The 18,467-nt window shown below is 48.2% G+C and overlaps 1 protein-coding gene across 8 annotated transcripts in view; it reads right to left on the reverse strand.

Moving 5' to 3' along the window:
* Window positions 1–1,698: 1,698 nt before the first annotated feature.
* The window catches only part of ITGA11 (integrin subunit alpha 11), a 156,654-nt gene continuing 139,885 nt past the window's right edge, over window positions 1,699–18,467 (reverse strand). For 3 of the 8 annotated variants that reach the window (XM_026648389.2, XM_026648391.2, XM_026648397.2), the window contains 7 exons: window positions 17,309–17,399; window positions 16,198–16,311; window positions 14,529–14,615; window positions 11,979–12,089; window positions 10,732–10,827; window positions 7,745–7,858; window positions 1,705–4,550 (listed from right to left, as the gene is read on the reverse strand). In XM_026648389.2, the coding sequence (XP_026504174.1) occupies window positions 4,449–4,550; window positions 7,745–7,858; window positions 10,732–10,827; window positions 11,979–12,089; window positions 14,529–14,615; window positions 16,198–16,311; window positions 17,309–17,399 (715 nt within the window). In that variant the 3' untranslated portion in view covers window positions 1,705–4,448. Of the gene's footprint in view, window positions 4,686–6,522; window positions 6,571–7,744; window positions 7,859–10,731; window positions 10,828–11,978; window positions 12,090–14,528; window positions 14,616–16,197; window positions 16,312–17,308; window positions 17,400–18,467 lie in introns of all 8 variants that reach the window. The other 5 variants (XM_026648390.2, XM_026648394.2, XM_026648396.2 and 2 more) reach the window with 5 other exon arrangements.

Raw genomic sequence — 18,467 nt, forward strand, 5'->3', positions numbered from 1 at the left:
GTACATGCAGCATTTGCCCCAGTCAGCCACTTGAATGTAACTAGTTGCGAGCTGTGTGTTTGGGCTTTTAGTAACAAAAGAGACCACATTGCCAGCAGCGCCTGCCCGCGCGCCCTGAGCCTGGCCATGTGGTCGGCAATGCGCTGGTGGCAGGTGCTCAGATACGACATTGAACCAGCTGGGCTAAGACCCTAGATCACCAAAACAGGGCTTAGTGGGGTGCACATGGACAGTCATGTTAGTCTGAGCATTGTGTGTGTGAAGTCCTTGTGGCGATGTCTCTAAACATACATCTGAAAGCATCATCTCCCTCACAGATGATTATTCGTTAATGTTTAAGAGCAATGTAGCAGCATATTAAACAGTGGCGCATGCTCCCAGAGTTGCTAAGTACTGCACATTAGCAACATAAAAATGGGCTAGAGCAAAATGCTATAAAAATGTCAAGCAGAGGCCCATGTTCTCTCAAAAGGTTCGGCAGCTTTGGCTCTTTAACAGCCAGTGACAGAGTGAATGGTAAAGGATTAACATCCACAGATACAGATTCTGCTCCAACTGGGAGGGGTGTAAATCTGGCGTCAAAGGAATTAGTGAGAGGAAACTTTTATCAGGCTGAGTAAATTCAGGTCAAAGAGATCCAACGGGTCTGATTGGTTTCAGGCCTGACCGTACACGTCTCTCAGCTAGTGACGGTTTCGGTCAATACTACTGGAGCTGAAGAGGGTCGTGGCGGAGCCAAAGCCCGTCTTCCCAGTTGCAGGGGGCAGTTTTAAACAGCTATGGTGCTTTTTTGGAAAGCTCACAGCTAGTCCTAAGCCCAAAGCCAACTCCATGGGGCAGTTTGGAGCTGGGGCTTCACTTTTTTGGCCTGGGTCCCTCTGATCTTGGCCAACATGCCTAACCCTTCGTAAAACAGGCTGCCAGGGACCTATGCACTCGCCCCCAGCCCATTCATGCTGCTCCAATAGCTTAAAAAGGCAGTAAAAGCAGCAGATCTCGTCTGTTAGCAAAGGGGCTTTCTTGGCGAGGTGCACTGCTGGAACGGCATTGTGCTCCAGGTACTCTGAGCTGATGCCGCAGTCCCATGGGTGCCTCTGCAGTGAAGTGTAGGTTAGAGCAGCATTAAGGCTGATCTAACGTATCCTGAGGACAATGCAAAAAACAACCACGCCCTTTAGACGCCCCTTCTGTGTTCCTGCTCCCACAGCCCAGAGAACTGGGGCCTTGAGGTACAACGGTTATGAGCTGTTGCTGCATTCACTATGCTTGTCTCCACCACTGGTCTGTGAACCGTAACTCATTCATTCCATGTGCTTCTGAGAATGAACGGTGCGGTGTGAAACCAAATTCTATTTGCTAACATTGCAGGGACAACCCGATCCTGGCTGATTTCAGCAGCGTCACGACAGAAGAAAACATGAACAAATAAATAGGCGAAGCTGAACACTAAGACCATGTACACAAATCTTCAGATTGTATTTCCCAGCAGTTCAGTGTTACAAAGTAGAGCTGCACATTTGGAAGCATATTTACATACCCTGTGTACAAGCACATTGTTTGCATATTATACAGCAGTGACAAGTGTTGGCAAAGCACGTCTATCAAATGGGAAACGTGCTAATCATGTAACTAGCACTTGCCAGCGGAACGTTTCCTATGTACACGAGCAATGTGAACGTCAGATGCATCTCAGAACGAGGCCAGACGCCTCGCAATCCCGATGAAGATGGTAGTGCTGTTTTTGTTCTTGATGAGACTGGTGGAATACATGATAAAAGCTTTTATTTTTCCATTATTAGTATAGTATAAACAAGAATTGATTGGGCAATCATTTTCTTTTGTTTTAAGGAACAGAATTAATACGAAGTCGCTACGTTTCATCCGTTTGGTTGTCAGTGGAAAGACCCTACAGCAATACTGGGTATTTTATTTACACTGTTGCTTATTCACTATTGGTCTTATTCTGTGCCCACCGAAGGAAGTGGCAAAGCACCAGTTGACTTCAATGGTGCAAAATCAGGCCCCAGTGAATTTTGACCTTGAGGTATTTTCTATTTCGTGTATATTGAAGTTATTTAAAATACGGGGAAAATGCTAATGATAAGCTAAAGTTTTGGATTTGAAAAAGAAAATTAATTTTCTCATCACCAACATCTGAAATGAACAAGCTGCTGAACAATGTGTGGTGGTTTGTTTGTTTTTTGTTGTTGGGTTTGGGGTTTTTTTTTGTTGGTTTTGATGTTGGTCAAAGAGAGAGGTCGTGTGAGGATGAATTGATGACTTCAGTGTTCTTTATGCAGCCTTCCATTTAAATACTTTCAACAAGATTATTTTGCAAGATTTCTGAAAACTGATTACTCATAAAAGGGGAAAAAAACCTCTGTACAATGGCCAAGATTTTAGTTAAGCCAGCTCAATAAGAAAATGCACTCTTGTGGTGGGAAACATATGCTACTCCCAATATAATATTGAATTAAAGGGACAACGTCAGGTCAAAAATCTCCATTTAGTTTTGTAAAACAGGCACCCCCATGCTAATCATTCACAAAGCCTAAAACTATCATAGCTAGTCCCATTCTTTGTTTAAAATCGCTAATGGAAACAAATGTAAATAAACAACTCCCTGAAGCAGTTGCATCCCCATTACTAGCCCCTGCTTGGGCTAGTGCAGGAAAACATGAAAGTAAAATTAACTAGAAATAATGAAACTGACTAGACCTTCCTTTGCTCAAGCTGAGAAATGCAAAACGCAAGAAAAGCAGAAACAGAAAAAGTCAATTAGATTTGTTTTTCAGTTTAAATAATCGAAAGGTTTAACACAACGATAAGGACCAAAGGAGATGATCCTGCAACGTGTGTATGGATGGGCCCACAATGGGATACTCATGCTGCAAGCGTAAGCATTTAGTTTTTTTAACCTGACAGTGTCCCTTTAAAAGAAGGCTTGTATATAGTCGTCCTGGAAAATATATTTATTGTCAAAATAAATAAAGGCAGAAATAGTATAATCATAGTCCCTTTTTCCACTCTCTTCTAAAGGCATGTGAACAATTCAATCCAATTCTAGATGATAATTGGTGAAAATGGTTTGGCACAGAATGGTAGTTGAAACTATGAATTTTTAAAAATACTGTATTTTTTATCCTTAAAAAATACTCAAACAGTATTTAACAGACTTTATTACACATCGGGTGACGTCTGCTTTCTTTCTTTTCAGTCATAAAGTTAATATTAGCATAAATAATTATATTATGCAAAAGAAAAGATTTTTGTCAAACAGCACTGATCATCTCTGCATTACACAAAGTATATACAATTATAATACATGTTTGGATTCCTGTTGCACGTATACTCTTTGAAATTGCACAGTTTGTAGAAAACACTTCAAACTGGTTTTTTGATGTTCTTTTGTGTTTAAACAGGTAAATATTTTCAGAATAAGTATATACAGCTGGACACTGAAGTTTTGCATTAAGGTGCTTTAATTTGCTATTAATTGTATTCAGTGCATTAAAAAGAAAGCAAATTAAAATCTCTGTATTAAACTCTCCACTCAGAAAATGTAAAACACTTGGGGATCTGTGGCTTTGTATTGGCCTGAGCCAGCTCCGCTTTGCTTCAACGGGCGCTCCACTGAACCCTGCATTATTAAATTTTGATGCACAACATGAATTTAACAAATGTGTAATTTGTTCAATTGATCTGTTTACTATCTGGACAGGATTTTTTGTCTCTTTCTTCCTCACTGGAGAAATCTTATTTCCTCAGGCAAATCATGCACTTGGAGAATTCACATGTGGCATTTTACTGACAAGTCCGCCTAGTTTGAATAATCCAAATGTTACCCTTTAATATGAGGTATCTCAGAAGTACTGTTTAGTAGCAGTAGCAGCAGCAAAGGAGTGCTCTGCACAAGGGCCATCCCCTCAAACGATTTTTGAACACTACATTTTGAACACACATTACTCACAGAGTGTGAGGCCATTTAAATGAACAAACAATAAATGCAGGTTTACTGTTGCTACAGCTTAACAGTTGGGAAATAGACTTTCTATGCCTTTTAGCTAGAACGTCTCTCAAATCCCACCCATAATGCCGATTAAGAAGTTCAAGAACAGGAGGTGCAATTAATCAGTGGGATTTTATACAACTCAGGCATGAAAATTAGCTACTGTAAATCTCCTGAGATTTCACCCTAATCTCACAGCTCTCACAATTAATCTGACTGGCTTGTTTTTTAGAGCTGTAGCATTTCATTAAACTTGCAATCCCCAGCATGAAAACATTAATCATAATGACCACCCCTATTCTGTTATTGCCCTTAGTTCGCTCTCTCTCTCTCAGATTTGCATAGCTGCCTCTGACTAGGCAAAACAGAGCTATTTAAAACCAGTTTGAAGTACCTTTTGATGCTTGTGCTCCTGTGGCATATAGCCAGCGAATCGGTTTTATTTAGATAATTTCACACAAAGGGGTGTATTCTCATCTCGATGCAAACGGAGTTCCACACCCACATCCCTCAGCATCAAGACAGACATATACTCCGTAAGCTGTAAATGAATAGGAACAGGATGATAGATAGATGAGCTTCACAGGCCCTCGCTGGGGAAGCCTCATTCTAAAACTTTGGCATTCTGCTCCTGTTCTGTATCTCTCTTGCGACTGGCACTTTTAAAAAATCCAAGCTGTAGGAATTAAAGAAAAGACAAAAAAAAACAACAACAACCGACCATTACTTCAGCTGATTATGTTGAAGTGCGTTTCTTTTAAAGGGATATTGTCAGGCAGTGAAGGGCCCACATTTACATTTTTTGACAATAAAAAGGGTTTGGAAAATTTAATTTGACAAAAATGTGTTTGACATTATAAAGAAAAATCCAGTGAAAAACTTTTCAAATGGCTTGCATTTCAATTTCCTTGAAACCTTGCAGCACCTGCTGGTGTTTGAAAGGCAGGAAGTGAAACTGACTCATCTGGCCAAGGTGACTCAGCCAGAAGTATCAATGGCAAAGAGTAGAATCATAGAATCGCAGGACTGGAAGGGACCTTGAGAGGTCATCTAGTCCCCTGCACTCATGGCAGAGAGTTTTTAGTTTTTCATCATTTGGTTTTAATGTGTTAGTTGATCAGTAAATGTGCTTTTTACAAAATATGGTGTGGAACCTGAGTGTTCCTGTTCCGTTAGAGCAGTGATACCCAGATCTCAGTAATTCAGGAGCCAAATTAATGATCCACATTACCCAAAAGAGCCATAGGAGTGTGAATTCACTGTTTCATTTACTATATACAGGAAAAGTTTTGTTATCCGGCATGTTGGGAGAATGAGTGATGCCGGTTAACCAATGGAATACCAATTTCCAAAGAATTAGAATACAATCAAATGAATAAAGTATAAAATCCAGTACAGTATATAGATATTCACCAATCCAGTAGTAGTACTGCACTACAAAGTGGTTGATTTCTTGAAGCACTTAGGTGTAGACAGGTAAAGTTTTCTATACAGTAGGTTATTTTAGGACACTACCTATCACTATGGGCCGCGCGTGGCGTACACCCAGGTCACTGAAAATACACTTAACACTAAAACTGTACTGAACATAATTTAATCTTTGATGATTCAGAAGGCACTTCAGGGTCTTGCAGTGCCTCAGGGTCATCATTATCAACATCAATTATCATTGTAGATGGAGAAGGTGGAGGAGATTGGGCTGAATCTGTAATGACCCTATGACACACCCTGGAAGCTGCTTTTTGAATAAATCCCTGATATCAGCTTGCTGACTTGTCCTCTGCCTCTTTCGTATAGAAGAGGAGTGCAGAATGTGCAATTGCATAACCTCCTGGGCAGTACACTAGTCCCGGTTGCTAGATGGAAGATTTGTATTGGGAGAGATCAGAAATGCCGGTTAATAGAGCTTTCCGGTTGATAAAGTGCGGGATAACGCAGCTTTCACTGTATAGATTATTCTCACAGCAAAATGACTGACCAAGTTGTCTACAATTGGTTAATAACACAGTAAAAGCTTCCTGATTGGTTAATAATTAAATCACGCAGTGTTTTAATATCCGGTGCTGCAAAGAGCCGCAGGAGACACATTAAAGAACCACTTGCGGCTCCTGAGCCTCCATCTGAGTCTCGCTGCTTTAGAGTGAGAAATTCTTGTGGGATTTCTCTGAAGCTTAAAAAAAAGAATCTCTGTTTATTCACTGCTGCTGGGAAGCCTGGTTTGTACCCCGGGGTGGAAAAGAAGCACCTCCCGTGTTCAAAGGTTTTCAGACAAAGCAAGAACACTCGCGGTAGGTGCTCGAAGGGCAAGAGCGCCCAGGATGTGGCGTTGGGCGTCGATGTCTTTTCATGGGTCGAGCCGCAAGCCCAAATGGCTGCTCTTTTGAAATGTTTACACGTAAACGGTAAATGCCAGGGCTGGATGTGCTCTGCCTGCCCGTACCCCCTGCTCCGGCTTGACAATGAGCAGCAAAACCTGCCTGCCCGCACCCCGTCTGTTGAACCAGCAATCTTACCTGCCTGAGAAGGGCCCTCTTGGGAAGTGCAATCTAGTCAGTCATGCCCTAGTTGTGGACAAAACTTGGTGTAGGTTTATCAAAGATTTGCTGGTAAGAGCAACTGCAAGGTACCGTGCAAGCTCTGAGACGACAAGGTTAAACCCATCCCTAAAACGGGCTCAGGAAGGGACTTCATCTCCAGGGCACAACATCAGGGACCTTGGGCCTTTGTCACCTTTCCCTGGAATATCCCATGTGATCGGTTTCCTGGGCATGACAGGCGAGGGGCCCTTCGTCTTCCCCATGGCCAGTGTCCGGCTGTACAATTCACTTCGCCTGGGAGTATTTAACGGTCTGCCCAGCTGTGAGCAAAGCTGGCACTGATCCCCTGAAGCTGGCACTGACCTCCAGAGAGTTTGGTCTCACTCCACACCCATGCTGCTTTTTGCATTGCCAGTTTGATAATGTTTATCAGACCAAATCCTGGCAGCCAGGGACCAGCCTCTCTGCTCCTCTCTCTCTACCCAGCACTGGCATTCTGCGTGACCCTGTCCCTCGAACATGGCTGTTCCCCTGCTCCCAGCCCCAGAAGCTCAAGTGGGAGGTGAGGAACCCAATCAGTGCTCAGAGGTGAGACTGAAGCTGGGCTGGGGAGCGGGCTGTTCTCTTCGCCTCCACCACAAACAGGCAAGAAAGGGGACAAGGAGAGTGTGGAGGGCACTGGGGGCTTCCTCATCTCCCTTCCAGGGCACCGGGCATCAAGCCTGACCGTGACCATTTCCAAGCCATCCGAGCAGCGTGGGTTGCAGGCTGGTTGAAGGTTTGGGGTCATATTGGGAACTCAAGTTGCAGCTGAGGCTTGTCCCTCCTGGAGGAGTCCCTTGACTTCCAGCGGAGGGTGTTTTAGTTATCAAACCCAGGCGTGCTGTGGAGGGGGCTACACAGAGCCCGAGGGCGTGGGGTGGGGCTGGGTCCTGGCTCTGGGGAGAAGGCAGAGGCTACAGCAACTTCACCAAAGGAAATGGAATCAAGGGAAAGAAGGAGGCGGGGGAAGTTCTATGGTCCGTCATGCCGGAGGTCAGAGGTCACAACGGTCCCTTCTGGCCTTAATGTCGATGGGTCGATGACAAAGGAATAGTGACCATGCAGGGAAACGGCGTCAGCTTGACCCAACCACGCGAGGCGTGTCCGCCCCGAGTGCCGGCTGGAAAATGAGCTCTGCTGTGGGGACCGGCCTTACCTTCCATAGAGCCAGGACAAGGAGCGCGAGTAGCAGGAGCCCTCCGAGCGTGCTGCCTAGGATGATCCAGATCGGGACCTGGGACTCCTCTTGCTTGGAGATTTCAAACGTTATCTGCAATAGGAAGCCGTGGGAGATGAACGTACTTGGGTTTGCAGAGTGCTTCCCTCCCTCCCCCCAATTCTACCCCCCCCCTGCAAGCAACTTTTAGGCCTTCTCTGCGCCTGGCACGTGCCCGGATTTCAGCCGGCAGAGTAGCTTACTGGTGCCAGCCCCTAGCCTAGCGCTCTGGTCCGCCAGACCTTGCACCGGCCAGTCACTGGTGCACACTGCAGCTTTGCCCATGGACACCAGGGCTTTGCATTGGCGGGTGGGTGCAGACAGCTGGAATCCCTAGGATTTCATCTCAAATGCACATCAATCCAGCGCTTTCGAGGCAGCGGTTAGGAAGTGACAGGATGGCAGGGGCTCAGGCCTGGGAACAGGCACACTGCTCTGTCAGGCTGTATCTGCCCTGCGTAGGGCCCTACGGAAAGGGGACTATGGTACTCAACGGGAAATGGCCTGAAACCGAATGCAATAAAACACAGTTTTTTCACCTGCCTTAGATTGTAAAGACCGACTAACCATTTCTTGCTGTCACTTGGCTGCGGGTGCTAGAATGTGGGTGTCTGCAGGCAGTGAGGCTCAGGCTAACAATGGACTTGCCTGCGGTGGACAGACATCTCTCTAGGCCCTTTGCAGGGCATGTAGCAGCCCAGGATGGCTGGCAGGGCTACTGGCTAGAAGATGAAGCCTGCAGCCAGCAGAGGGCAGCAGCGCTCCATTCTCTCTGGGCCCAGCTGGGAACAAGGTGACCTGGTGGGAGCAGGAGTCTGGCTTGGCTGGCTCTGCCTCAGACACGTCGGCACACAAACCCCATGGGGAGAGGGGTCACGTGTGAAAATACTCCTTTCGGCCACATTTTCAAGCTTTGCTCTGTGACCACGAGGGCCTGACACCTACTTTGTTTTGCTCAATGACAGCTGAGATTCTCACGGAATCACAGGACTCCGGGAGCTGGAGGTTTAAGAAAACCACCAAATGCTGCGAGAGCTGCAATGAAATCATGAGAGTCGGCCATACTGGAGTTTGCCCTGTGGGCAGGCACATGGCAATGCTGCTGCTGCCAACCGCTGAGGGAAGGGCAGCTCTGAAGGCTGACAGAGCGCATGGACCCTCCGGAGGCTAGCGTGGATCATCCAGCCCCACTGCCTGTCCCTGCTGAGGAGCCACTGAGAGATTCCATCTCCTGGGAACCTGGCACAGAGCCTCCCAGCCAGCCCTGCTGTAGCTCTGGGCCTGGTGGGAGCAGCAATGTCTGGTGTCTGCTGCTGGAACTGTGGGGCTGATCCAAAGCTCGCTGAAGGCAGCAGACGAGGCCCTGAGCCTAGCGATCAGGGAATTCCCGCGCTCCCCAGCCATTCAGCCCCGGAGACGCAGTTCAGCCAGTACAAACCAGCCGCCCCACGACAGCTGGTTGGATAAAGCCCCTTTTAACAGAACAGTCTCTCTGGAGGCCACTTCGTTGCCCCGCTTCCTCTGCCCATCGCTCTGGGCCCTCTGCCCTACCTGGCAGTGCCAGGCTGGGGACTGGGTGTCCTCCACCAAGGGTGCTTGTCTGTGGAACTCCCTCTTGGAAGAGGCCCTAATGGGCAGCTTTTAGGATACACCGCATGACCCAGTGGCTTCAGGCGGCCTCGCCTGGACTATGTGGAGTCCTTTGTTGCACCTCCCCCCATCTCTGAGGGTACATTTGCGCTGCCAATAAAGGGGCGATGGCAGCTGTGGCCAGCATACCCACGACAGCTTTAATCTAGTGGGCCTGCCTGAAACCCGCAGTGACGACACGGCAGCCATGCGAGCGTGAGCCCAGGGATCCGGGCGGCCTTGAACATGCCACTGAGCCTTCACTGCTCTACAGCCTGGGCTGCAATCACATCGCTAACTGCAGCGTAGACGGACCCGCGCGGTGTCACGCGTGAACTGATCGCCGCTGCTGCTGGCCACATCGCTTCCCCTCTGCCAGACCCCTGGGTCTTCTGGGGCGCGGCACTGGATCCAGTTGGTCTCTAGTTGATTTTTAAAAACGTTTTGCCCCTTGGCATTATTGTTCGGTGCCACCAGCCACTGTGTCCTAGAGACACCAGTGCATTTGGGCTCCAGGGGCATGTGGAGATCCCCAAATAACTCAGAGAAACCAGCCTGCCCTGACGCCTGGAGAGCAGAGCGGAGGAGAGCTGGTTCCGACAAAAGCCATTCGCGAAGTGCCTGAAAAACGTCAGCTCAAGCGCAAACCGACAAAATCAAAGAAAATACCTAAAACCCCCACGTGCGCTCGCAGCCTGTAAGCGGCTAAATAAACCGAGGGATTCCGGCGGATACACTGGACTCGGACCTGGCTGCAACGTTCTTTTCTTTTCTGTTTTGTACGACACTCCTCAGTATCTGAGCACCTGAGGGGCTTTCCCAGGCCTTAATTCTCCCCTTTCTCCAATCCCTGGGGTCGGACGGGTGGGCCCGTGTGCATGGGAGTGTGTGTAACTCGCCTCTCCCCCAGCTTCCTCCTCTGCTGATCTGGGGGATGGGAAAGCTCAGGCAGTCTGTCCTGGGCACTGTGAAATCAGTGGCCAGTCTCAGCTCCGGGGCGGTGGCAGCTCTGGCTGCAGCTTCCCCTGATTTCATCCCGGTAGCTGAGAGCCCCGTCGGCTTCCGAGCTGCGATTGTGCAGGTTGAGGGCTAGGGAGAGGTGGCACCCGAATCCGCCTCATTCTGAATCACCAGCTCTCTCCGGCCAGCTTGCCCACCCGGCTGGGCTGGAGTTGCTCTGATTTCTTTTCCACAGTAGCCAGATGCAGTCCAGCCCCCCTTAGGGCTTTCTCCATCCCCTCCCTTCTAATGCAAACGTCTGCGCTCCCATCGTTGGGGAATATAGTCCAGCAGCTCACCTGGCGACTGGGGTCCTCTTCCCGAAAGATGAAGGGGCTGCGAAACCGTCGCTGCAGAGCTGCGTTCGTCGTGAGCTTCAGTGACCTGAACTTCAGCTGCAGAGACAGAACAATGGTGAGAATCGGCCCCAGGCCCGGCGTGAGCCTAGAATGTAACATTGAGCCAGGTCAGGCGACGTTCCCACGGGGCAGCTGCAATGCAAGGGGGTCTTGTGGGGTGGGCACCGTCCACTGGGACATGGCCTGAGACCACCAAACCTGTAATACAGGCCACTGAATGGCCATCAAATGGCAACAGCTTTTGGTCATTATGAGCCCCGCTGGGTCCCAGCTGGAGCTGTTGCGGTGCAAGGCCCTGTAGCTCATTGCTGACCCAACTGCAGGCAGTTGTACTGTTCGTCAGACACAGTCCAAATGCTCAGCAGCTGCCTAGAAGCCAACCCATAGAAAATGCCCCAGTTCACATTCCCCGAGACAGGTTCACAGGCCCCATGGCACGTCCCAGTGAGGCTGGACCCTGCCGGTTAACGTGAGGGGCTGTAATGTTGGGCTAGGGACCCATCTGGCTGTCCAAGTTGCCCTTGCTGATGAGCCCAGCGGCTAGACTGAAGGTGAAGCAAATGGGATCTGGCATCACCTCCATTTATCTGCTGCATCATGGGGAATGAATATTAGCTGCTCCTCCTCCCCAAGTGGGCATCACAGAACGAGGGAGATGGGTGGGGCATAGGAAGAACTGGGCTGTAACCCCTGCGCTAGCTCTCAGTTCTTATCCTCCCTACGTGGCCTGGGGCCGGCCCGGCCGCTGGTGTAGATCAGCAGAGCTTTATTGACATCAGTGACCCCTCGTCTCCATGGGACAAATTCAGACCTGGGTGAGAAGGGGAATCTCTACTAACGTCAGAGAGTTGGGCCAGTTCACACCAGCCATAAGGTTAGCCCTAGACCTCAGCCTCTACCCACCTCACAGGGGTGTTGGGTTAATTAGGTAACGATGGCAAAGCACTTGGAAGGAGAAACGGGCCGTGTAAGGCTCAGAATTACATTCTCCGTGGTGAGCTGCCTCCGGAGATTGCGGGTTAGGATGGAGGGTTAATTGCAGCTGAATAAATCATCTGTGAATGCGAGAATCAAAACGCACGCGTCTGTGCTCGGGAGAAAACCAGCCTGTTTGCCCTGTAACGCTTCACCGTCAGGCTCTTTCTGTTTGACGGCAGCCGTGGCACGACTCCGGCTGCCGTACTTACTGCTTTCAGTGACTCCAGCCACAGATTGCCACGTAAGTGAAAGTTGATTTCTTCGTTGGATGCTAATTTCACATTACAGTCAATGGACACGACGTCCGAGTTACTGTGGTTCTGAAAAAGCAGATGTTTGCATGTCACTGATGTTACCTTCACATGTGGGCCGGGCTTCCCGTCTCTTTCTGGATAGTGCATAATTAAACTAATTCCTCCCCCCGCCTCATTGGTACGAATGAAAAGACACTGCAGCCCAGCTCTGATTGGCTCGTTTCATGCTCCGGGAGAAAAAGGGAGGCAGAAATATTTTTTGGTCATAAGCAAGAACCAAAATGCTGAAATCAAAGAGCAGCATTGAGAGCCTGGGTTTGTGCCATAATCCTGGATGTGAACAGTCTCGGATTCAGTGCGGGGAAGAGGGAGGGGTGAAATCTGACCCAGACTCTGAATTTTACTGTCTCATTATTATTATTTGATTCTATGTATTGCCACAGGCTCCAAAGGCCCTGTAGGGATAAGGCCGTGCCCTGTAGCCATATTGTAAGGCCTAAGGCCGATTAGGAGAGCAGCAGCCATTAGCTAAGAAGCAGGAAGTCACATCCTCACATTCCATCTAAATGACATTAAAACAATGTAATATCGGGCTGGTAAGAAGGAGACCCCGTCCTAATAGCACCCACCATCACCAGATAAAGAAACAGATCTTAACATGGTTAAAGAAAACTTAGTTTGACAGCATCTGTCTGGCAAGAAACCACTTCTCAATAGTTGTGGTTGTGAAATCCTCATTTCTTTATTGTTTTATCTTTATGGTCCCCACTTCTGTCTTGTCTGTCTGTATGCTCTCTGCCTGGTTCTTTGATTGTTTCGGTCTGTTACATAATACGTTTTGCTAGGTGTAAATTAATTAAGGTGGTGGGGTATGATTAGGTTAGAGAATTTTGTTACACTATGTTAGGATTGGTTAGTAAAATTTTAGTACAATGATTTGTTAAGGTACAGCTAAGCGGAACTCAAGTTTCACTATATAAACTGGGGTCCAAGAAGGAGACCAGCAGAGAAGGAAGAGGGAAAGACCTGGAAGAAGAAGAAGAAGATCTCATCTCCAAGGCTCAGTCTAAGATCAAAGCTGCTAAGAATCCTCTGCACGACCGTGACGTGCAGCAACCAGAATCCAGACGAGACTGACCTTGCCTGGCCAACAGGGAAAGTCCGCCTGCCTGATCAGGATTGGCGAGCATGGCATTGTATGCTTAGCATGTGGATTGTGCTTGGTAATTGTTAATAAATAGAGGATAAAGATATTACTTTTCACTGGTAAAAGGTGTTGCAAACCCGCAGAACGTTACGCCCTGAGCCCTAGGAACTGGGTAAAGGTGGGTGCCCCTAGAATATGTAACGGAGAATTTTGGGCGGGTAACAGCCCCATTCAGGATTGGGGCCCTGTTGTGCCAGGTGCGGTACAAAACACGCCGTTTGTTATTTGTCGATAAAGGGCCTGGGGCCTGCTCTCATTGAAGCGAATGGGAATGTCGCCAGTTTCAAGGAGCGGTGGATCAGGTTCAACTTGCCCTTCACTATACGGAACAAACGAGATCCCTCCCTTAAGTGGACAAACCCTAAAGAGCGAGGTGAGGAGGCAATGGATTACATGGAGCTGAGCAGTGCTACAACAGGGCACTGACAGGGAGGAGGAGAAAGCTGAGAGCAGAGATGTAGGCTAGCGCAGGGCCGTGAAGGGTCTGGAAGGAGGAGAGAATGAGGAGCTCCCATCTGATGGGGAAGACAAGATGGAGCCCATGGACGGTTCCGATTTGTACAATGGGCTGAACCAAAGCCTGCAGGCAGTGGGGGGTTTGGGACCCAGATTGGCGTTTTCTGTTTGAGCCCATCTCTAACCCCTGGAAAGAGTCGTTTCGTCACCATCAAAACGGCTTTCACGAACTGCACCTGATCCAGCAGCCCAGCAATGTGATGCTTTTGGCACGTGCCTCCGAAGGGGAGAGACAAGGTCTGTGGGTGGACTGGACATTGACCTCCTGAATAATGGGCGGCCTTAACGGAGACACTGACCCTGGCCAACTACACAGCGCACAATTCTCACAGCCAGGAGGCCTTCCCCAGAACTTGTGTGCATACAGGATCACCCTCTCCCTTCCGCTCATTCAGCCCAAGGGTCACGCTATCTTTGGAGACATGTATCAATCGCAAAGACAGAGCGGGAGTGCTTTGGAGACAGATCCCAGACAAGAGAGTTGGGAAAAGCCCATATTTGGGGTCGGGAAGGAATTTTCCTCCAGGGTAGATTGGCAGAGACCCTGGAGGTTTTTCGCCTTCCTCCGCAGCATGGGGCAGGGGTCGCTTGCTGGAGGATTCTCTGCAACTTGAAGTCTTTAAATCATGATTTGGGGACTTCAACAGCTGAGTCAAGGGAGAGAATTATTCCAGGAGTGGGTGGGTCAGATTTTGTGGCCTGCATCATGCGGGAGGTCAGACTAGATGATCATAATGGTCCCTTCTGACCTTAAAATCTATGAGTCTATGAGTATGGCTTACCAGTTGTAGGTTACGGGAAAGGTCCTCCTCAGCGGGTGTCCTTCTGTAATCAGTGTTGTTTCCCCAGATATTACACGTCGTGTTTTCCTTCAATGGGCAAAAGAAATTCAGTTAAACATAAAGAAATTCATGTTAAAACTGACCCAAAGGAACTAAACAACCCCCCCCCCCGACTTTCCATATTCAGGTCAGTTTTATTTTTGCTCTTCCACTATACAGAGTCCAGGGATGGGTCTGTGACAAGTGTCACAGAAGGCTGGGTTCTCTATCTAGACCCTCTCCTCTAATCTAACGTGTCTAGAACAATAAAGCATGGAAAAGTTCTCTCTCAATGAGTCCAGAGTTTTACTGTTATCCATTCACATCTGAACATGGACGCAAACTTATTCTCTAATTACAGCTACTGTATGAAAACAACAACACATGGTCAGTGGTGGCCACAGAACAAGCCTCTTAGCACATTAGCTACCCAAATGTTACAGACCTTCAGGCATGGAAAGCTTAGCCCTGAAATCAGAAGTTAAGAAGGAGCATCTGAAACCCAAGCTATAATGGACAGCAGGTGGCTTTCACTACTAGCAATTCATTTTTAATTAACACATTTAATATATTTTTAATTAAAAGGTTAATTAAAAGGTTAACAGCTCTCCTCAACCCTGTCTAGTTCAGAGTTATTTCCAGGAGCTGTTCCATTGCTGGAGACAATCGCACTGAAATGAACCAGCTCTGAGTAAGCCCTTTGGGAGAGCTTGATTCACAAGTAGCTTTGAATTCAATTTCACAAGTTTCTCGAGGATCACGGAATATTTTTTCTTTTCTACTAAGGAAATTCATCCCGGGGGTGGGGGTGGGGGGCATAGTCCCAGAGTGGAGGACAAATTTGTGCCCTCCCAAGAGCATATGTTCTATATCAGTAATACCTCCCACCGACTGGGACATCATCAGAACTCTGTCCAGTGTGTGGTAGGGCAAGCATGCCGGGGCTGTGACTGTAGAAAGAAGTATTGAAGCTAAAATATCCACTGACACACCGTCTCTGAGACAAGGCTGTCTTTTCGTAGAGCGCCTGTGAAACGTGCTCCATTGCAGAGGGAATATTATACACAAGGTCCCCAATGAACTGCCACAAACTCTCTCACCACTTTGAGGTCATTCAGATTCCAGTAGATGTCTCAGTCAAAGCATAATTATTTCAAGACCTGCAGGAAGTTATTAAATGCTAGTGGGAGGTTTAGTTCTTGCAAGGTGCGGATTAGACCTGTGGCTTGCTACCACTTTCCACTTTCCCAGCCAAATGAACGTGGAAGGAAGAAGTCCATGAGTGTACAGAAGAGCCAAAGAATTAAATAATTGGGTCATGTAAGCGAGAAGATGACTATTAACACTCAAGGTGAATTGACAGCAGGAAAATAATTACCTGCTACCAGGATATGAATCTAACAGCATCTACCAACTTTCTAGAGCACATGAAAGTATGTCCCCTGGCTATATATGGGACGGAGGTAAATAGCCTCATCTCGCTGCCTACTGTGAATCCCCATGGACTGAGTGGAAATGGTTAAGCATTTGGGAAGCCCAAAGTAGCGCTGATAAGAGACTTGATAAAGGAAATATTTCAAATGGCAGCGCCTCGAACCATTCCAAAAGTGGAAGTCATCAGAACTGCTACCTGATCCACAATGAAATCAGTCAGCAGCAGAAGGCGATTCCCTCCTCTTGTGGCTACTGGGATTGTGATTTTGATAGTCACGCCGTCGACAGGAAAGAACCCCAGATTGTGCAGCTGTAACACGGAAAGGAGATTGTTTTAACACAGGGAATCAGCATTCGAGGAGTGTGACCTTTTTGTACTAGGTGAGAAAGAGCAAGTTGTCAGTTGCAAGCTCTTTGCTCAGGGATAATTGGTGGGTTTTTGTTGTGAGATGGACCTAAATTGGGACACTATGTTTTTTATCAGGTGAGGCAATCGGTTGTTTTACTGAGGGTGTGTTGGTAGTAAAATCTATCATCTCTCTCTTTTAGGGCCTTATCTGGCCCTCATTACCATGATGTCTGGTCACCGCTAATGGACTGTCCTTGTAGCGCCCCCAACAGGTAGGGAAGTGCTATTCTTCCCACATTGCAGACGGTCATTGTAGCACAGAAGGTGTCTACACAGCCCATGGCAGTGAGGCGCCCGCCTTGGGCCGACAGCGCTACCATGCTACAAACAGCCCTGCAGATGTTGCGGCTCGGGATGGAGATTGGATTCTGAAGCCTGGCGGGGGGGGGGGGGGGGGAGCAGAAGCGTGCTGGGACGAGTGGGGAGCAGGCTTTCCAAACCACTGGCCTTTAGCAAACCCGAATTCTTATTCCAGCGCGTGGAAAGTCTGCCCCAAAAGCAGCGTGGTGCCAGGAGGGCTGGTGTGAAGAGGGGCCGTTGGGTTAGGGAGAACTCATTTCCACAGGGAAGTAGCCACAGCTTCCTCCAGGATAGAGGCTTTACCCTGCCAGATCTTTGCTTCTCACGTCTTCCGGCGATGACAGACCTCGCGAGCCGCAAGAAGCAATTGAGGTCATGTACCAACGGCTCTGGCCTAGGAACACGCAGCCCTTGTGAGAGGTGGCCCAAAGCTCTGCCAGGGCTCCCCTGATCTCGACGCGGTGTGTGCCAGGCCAGGCCCCCTTGTGTCAGGTGCCAGCCCCCAGGCAGGGCCCTGGCTAATTTAAGAGCCCCCTATTGATCCCTGGGCCTAGCAAAGGGAAGGATTTTGACCCATCCCTTGAAAACGTTGCCTTACCTTAAATGTGCAATTAAAGGGAGGGCCGATGCTGTCGTATCTCCCCAGGGAGCTGTTTGACTTGATTTCATAGTAGTCCAGACTCGAACTCCTGTCGTGACAACGAATGAGAGCGCGTCACTTCTCCGCAAAACAACCAATCAGAAACAAGAGGGCCCATCATTCATCAGCCAGGAGCTGCAGCAACCTAGCGTTGGATGGTACTAACCGCTCGAGGGATGGCAGAGGAGGACAGGGGCCGGGTCAGAGAAAGGGGCCTGGGCAGGACTGTGTGGACGGGCTCCCTTGGCACCTTGGTTTGCTAGACTCTAGTTTCACCAGCAATACATTCACTGGCAGAATCTGAATAACGGTACTACAGGAAGCTGGTTAATTATTCTAGCTAATACATATCATAGACAGGGCCCAACACTGCAAGAATTCTGGACGTTGAGCTCAATGGTGTGTAAATATAAATCAACTAATCAAATAACCATTTAGAAGCTGAACCCTGGGAAGGCGCCAGCACCATGTGACCAGCCAGCTTGCCACAGACGGCCAGCTCCGCACACCCCAGCTGAGGAATCTCTGCTAGCCGGCGTGCAGCTCTGCATGGTGGAACACAGTCACTGGTGGGTGTGCATCCGGGTACACAGGCACAAAGCCTTTGGCCAACAAATAACTTACAAGTCCTCCTTTTTTAGTGTGACCAGACGGTTAGATGTTCGTTCTCTGTGCTTGTGGCGTGGTTCTTTGTTGAAATGAAAAGAAACAGTCCCATAAATCACAAGGAATAAAGTGACTTTGGTTGCTGGGCCCCACTGGCGGGAGTATAAGAAATCTCAGAAAGATTCCAAAATCTGGTAGAAATTACAGCCCGGATAGGGGCAGCCACGGAATGTGCTCATATATGCTGCGTTTTTATAATCGTGGAAATAAATTGTCATCTGAACTTTAGCTCACTTTTCTCCTTGAACTATGCATTGCCACCCCGGAGAAACATTTTTTTAACGTGATGCATAAAATCCTCTGCACATTCCCTTGCAATCATTTTTTTTTTTGGTAGGGGTGAGATTATTTTAAAGCCAATGACTAAGAGTCCAGACACAGGGATGTGAAGTCACATCAGAGGTTGGTAACACATGCTAGGAACAGTATTGTGTCCAGTAAGTAGTTTTTC

This window comes from Terrapene carolina, unplaced genomic scaffold (genome assembly GCF_002925995.2).
Source record: "Terrapene carolina triunguis isolate 2854851 unplaced genomic scaffold, T_m_triunguis-2.0 Scaffold67, whole genome shotgun sequence".
Classification (NCBI taxonomy): Eukaryota; Metazoa; Chordata; order Testudines; family Emydidae; genus Terrapene; species Terrapene triunguis.